Genomic DNA, 4,974 nt, shown 5'->3' with positions numbered 1-4,974 from the left:
GTGTCAGATCTTTTGTCATTATCATTAATTTCACTACTTTTTACTAAACTGCCTTTATAATTAATATAGATTTCTCGACTTACGCCATTTACTTCCCGTGTGGCGAGCGTTATTGTTTCTTTACTTCTACTATTACCTATTGATACGTGTTCCGTTACTTTTACTGGTTCCTCTTCTAATTGTTTATTTCTCTCGACACGTTTAAATCTATAGGTCATCCCTTCTTTTATTATTTCTTCTCTATTGTCGTCATATGTTATCCCCTCTGATAGGTCATCTTCTAGGTTCGTCATTTTTTCTTTTACCTGTCTTTTTCTTTTCGCAACTGTTTGCCATTCTTCACAATTTTGTTGTACTTGGGCAGCTATTTTATCTAAGTTAGCTTCTGTTGCGTCTCTTTTTCCCCTTACCACTTCTACGTCTATCTCTCGATCGCTGATGACCTCGTCCATTCCTTTCCTTTTTCTGTCCATACCCTATTTTATTTTATTTTCCTCCTATTCTCTTAAGGAGCAGACTCCGTTTATCCGTTAAATTAAATCCCCCCTCCGAGGGGGGAATCTTTTTCCCTTATTCACCTTTTTATATTTTAATTTTAATCGATAAGAATCTATAGATTAACTACTCTATCTTCTTTCTCTATTCAAATAAAGAATAACGGCTAGAACGCTGTAAGCAGCACAGAGGCTCCGATCGCGTGCGTACGCCACGGCGGTCAGAGCCAGTGCTGCCAGAAACGAGCGGCAGCATCACACAAATACAACCGAGAACCGATGACGTCACCCTATCCGTGTGAGCTCGACCCGGTCGACCAATGGAAGAGAACGCACGTCTCCCTTCCACCGAGCCGACGAAACAGACGATAAATGCTAAGAAGTAAGTGTTTCTAAGGCAAGTGGCTGGAATATGAAAAATCCCGTGTTCGAGATTTGCTTCTCGTAACTTTCTTTTCTTTTTTCCGCATTTGTTTCTAACAGTGTAAATTATCAAATAATCTTTTTTTTTGCTTAAAAAATAATAGTTTATATTTATTAATAATATTCGCATATGTTAAAATTAACAATTTTTGAAATAATTCAGATTTGCTATTGTCAATAGAAAAATGAAGTTATTTTGCAATATTGTAACAAAGTGTAAATTTAACATATGCTATGTTTTTGCCACTCGCCTTATCCGTTTAGCCATGTTTGCTTTGACATTTATGTCTATCGACTCGAAAGATTTTACATACCTGTAAAACTTTTAATTATTTCCCAACTTACAATTAGTCACTCGCGTCCTGATATTTTTTCTCCCGTTCAATAATTTTCTATTCGTACATTCGGAGAATCCGAATAGTGAGATCAATAATGTACTTAATTTTCGTACACTCTAGTATCTCAATCTGAGATCGGTGTACATTTTAACGTCTCAAATGTAGACGAATTATTTCTATATGAAAAATAATTAAAATTTTCACACCAACAATCTATGATATATCCTCCATATGCCATATTATATTTTATTCCATTTTTAATCATTTATTTTAAACTACTGCATATTAGCAAGAGTTACTGTACTATGGAGATTAGTGGAGGAGACGGTAACATATATTATAATGCAGTCAGATTTATTGTACTCTTGTTAGTATTGTTAAAATATTGTAAAAATAATGTATTATTAGTTTATTAGTAATTATAATAGTATTATTAATAGTGGTCTTCCGCACCACCTTCGAGGTTCCACTAATGGCGCATTTAGGTTTTTTTAGTGGACCTTCGCCAGGAGCCCTATTATACCACATTTCATTATTCTTTCTATATTTTTTTTATACATATGTGATGTTATTTGCAGACAAGATACTCTTTTTATTCTTGTCATTTACAAGTGTGGTGTCATTTGCAGACAAGATACTCTTTTTACTCTTGTCATTTACAAGTGTGGTGTCATTTGCAGACAAGATATTCTTTTTACGCTTGTCATTTACAAGTGATGTCATTTGCAGACAAATAACTTATTACACCTCTGTAATAAAATTAGCAGTTACTTTTTTGTGTTATATAAAAAATACTATTTATTTGTAACATTATTATTGCGTATCATTAGATGTTGAGGGACCAGCTATATCATCAACGTCTGCAGCATGTAGATTAAGACAACTTTTATGTTTTTTAGGACATGTAGAATATAATTTGTTCGATGACATGAGAGACAAATGTTTTTCATTAATCTCCATCTTTAAAATAGATTTCTTTAAAATAGATTTAAAATAGATTCTTTTCTTGCGTTCAAAGCTGATTTTAAAACGCAAATGGCATTTACAGAGACGGATGAAAGACTATTTTGTTTTTTCGTTTTTATGTATGATAAAATTGAAAATATTCTTTCTGGATCGGCATTAGAATTTGGAAGTAATCTAATAGAATGTATAAGGGATTTAAGATTTGGATATTTCACAAGATCTCTGGAGCTTTTACTTTGTAAAATCTGTTTCCACATGTTATCAAAACTTAATTTTTTAAGATTTGTTTTTTCTGTTTCTGTAAAATTGAGATGTACAATAAACCATTCTTTTTTTAAACCATTTTCGTCAAAACCATCGAGAGTTTGAACGATAAAAGAAACGTCATTGAATGATGTTTCTTTGTCAAAATCAAATAAAACAACGTCTGAATCAAAAACTTTATATTTTGACAAAAATTTGTCATTAATTGGTAATCTTTTACTAATTTCCTCGGCAGCTGTCACATAAAATTGTAAACAATTTTCTCGAACATTCGCAACTATGTCTAAGTATCCGTTCTTTGTCAGTTCGTCGAGGTATCCTTCGCATTCTAATCCTAAATTTATTTCATTTAAAGATTTTTGATTATTTTTGTCAGAAAATTGAATATTATTGCATACGTTTTTTAAAAACTTAGGTTTTAGAAAGTGTTTACAAACTGTGGTTAGAAACTCTACTGATTTATAAATACAAATAGCAAAATACAAATAAAAACATAGAAAGCATCCAACAAGAGCAGCAGCAGCCGGAGGAACAAACAAGTGGTAAATTATTTTTTTCTTTTATTTTTTGTAACTAAATGATTAATTTATATGCATGATTGTTTTATTTAATATAGTACTTATCTGTAAATGTGCTTATTTTTTAGAAAAAAGAAGAGGAGGCGGAAAGTCTCGCGCTCGCTGGTATCACCAACGAGGTGGAAGAAATGAATGGGGAGGCAGAGGTGGATGGAAAGGCAGAGGTGGATGGGGTGGCAGAGGTGGGTGGGGACAGAGAGGTGGCCAGGGTGGAAGAGGCCCTATTATAATAAAAAAATATTATATAAATAAATAAGATATTAAATAGATATGTAAAGAGAATACATCCTCTTTAAATTCAGCGCGCTTAGCATGCTCCGCGCGCTCCTAAGAGACCAGCCAGATGTCTCCTCGAGTATAGAGAGATAGGGAGAATATAGAAGAGCACGTGCTAAGACAAGTGAGATAAAGACAAGCAATAAACATAAACATTAAAGTCGGCAAAAGGGGAGTGGTGAAGGAGAGACGATTAATTGACTTAAATTGTCGTTTCTCTCATTTACAGGTAACTTGTAAACTATGTACATATTCAGCAATTAGTAAGGCTAGTAATAATATAAAAAAAAACTCTCATTTACAGAGAAACTGATTTAGTTTATTTCTCCAACAACTCCAACTCCTAATAAATAAAAACATTATAAAACGACAATTCTCGTCACAAAATGAAACTAAAATTCGAGTTCAAAGCGGTGGCTTCCCCGAAAGATATTAGAACTACAGTGATAGCCATAACCTCAATTAGTACAGAACAAGGAGGAAAATATGCTATACCAGATGAACTCATCTATGCAGATTTTCATGAGGAACTAAAAAATACAGACGCCTTCAAAAAGGTAAGAGAGTCACTAGGAAAAAGGCATGACGAATTAAAAATATGGATAACGCTGTCAGAAAAATTGCGAAAGATATATCTAGATGAGGAAGGAAATATCCAGTTCGGAGGAAAATACTTAAAACAAATATTTCAAGAGAATACTAAAGAACACTCGGACTTGGCAAAGATACTGGAAAAATTAATCGAAAAAACAGAAAAGAAAGAAGAGGAAACAAATTTAAAACATATCGTAGATAAATTTGTATTAGACAAATTTAATCATAAAACATCTAACGTCAGACAATGGTTAGACACATTTGAGAAAGAATGTGCAAGATTTAAAATAGAAAAAGAAGAAACCAAAATCGAATTATTAAGATTATTTTTGGATGGGACGTGCCAAGACTGGTACACTTCTACAGTAATAAAAGGAGAACACGAAAACGATTGGGATGGATGGAAACAGGCATTAATAGAAACCTTCTCAAGTAAAGGATGGAGTAGCAGAACATACGCTCATTATTTTAAGTACAAAGAAGGCTCATTAGTACAATATGCGATAAAGAAAGAACGACTCTTATTAGAGATAAACAAGGATATGGATGCTGACACAATGATAGATAGGATTGCATTTGGGTTGCCAGAATTTATTAGAGAGAAAATTGACAGGAATGAAATGGAAAATACGAAAGATTTAATTAATGAATTACAGAAACTCGAAGGTATAACAGATAAAAAGAGAGTATTTAAAAAAGAAGGTAAACCAGAACATAAAACTAGAAATGAAGAAAAAAAACCATGCAAGACATGTGAGGATATGGGTAAAGGTGTAAGATACCACCCAGAAGAAAAATGCTGGTTCAAGCTAGAAAAAAAAGAGAAACCCAAAGCTATAGGGAACAATTCAGTAATAGAAGTAGATCTAAATACGGAGAAAAAAAACGAACAGTCACACCATTGATCAAACTTAAGATGCTAATTGAGAATAAAACGGAGATAATGGGAACATATGACCCGGGTTCCCAGGTCTCCCTAATAAACTCAAAATGGATAAAAATAAGAAACAATAAGGAGGATGTAAACAAAATATTCTTAAA

At 32.9% G+C, this 4,974-nt stretch overlaps 1 protein-coding gene across 1 annotated transcript; it reads left to right on the top strand.

Moving 5' to 3' along the window:
- Positions 1 to 1,579: 1,579 nt before the first annotated feature.
- LOC136998268 (uncharacterized) lies at positions 1,580 to 4,974 on the top strand. The gene is made up of 2 exons (XM_067350830.1): positions 1,580 to 3,568; positions 3,644 to 4,974. The coding sequence occupies exon 2, from the start codon at positions 3,726 to 3,728 to the stop codon at positions 4,836 to 4,838; it is 1,113 nt and encodes a 370-aa protein (XP_067206931.1). The 5' UTR covers positions 1,580 to 3,568; positions 3,644 to 3,725; the 3' UTR covers positions 4,839 to 4,974.

The sequence above is a fragment of the Linepithema humile genome, chromosome 2 (genome assembly GCF_040581485.1).
Source record: "Linepithema humile isolate Giens D197 chromosome 2, Lhum_UNIL_v1.0, whole genome shotgun sequence".
Taxonomy (NCBI): Eukaryota; Metazoa; Arthropoda; class Insecta; order Hymenoptera; family Formicidae; genus Linepithema; species Linepithema humile.
This window is presented reverse-complemented; position numbering and strand designations above follow the sequence as displayed.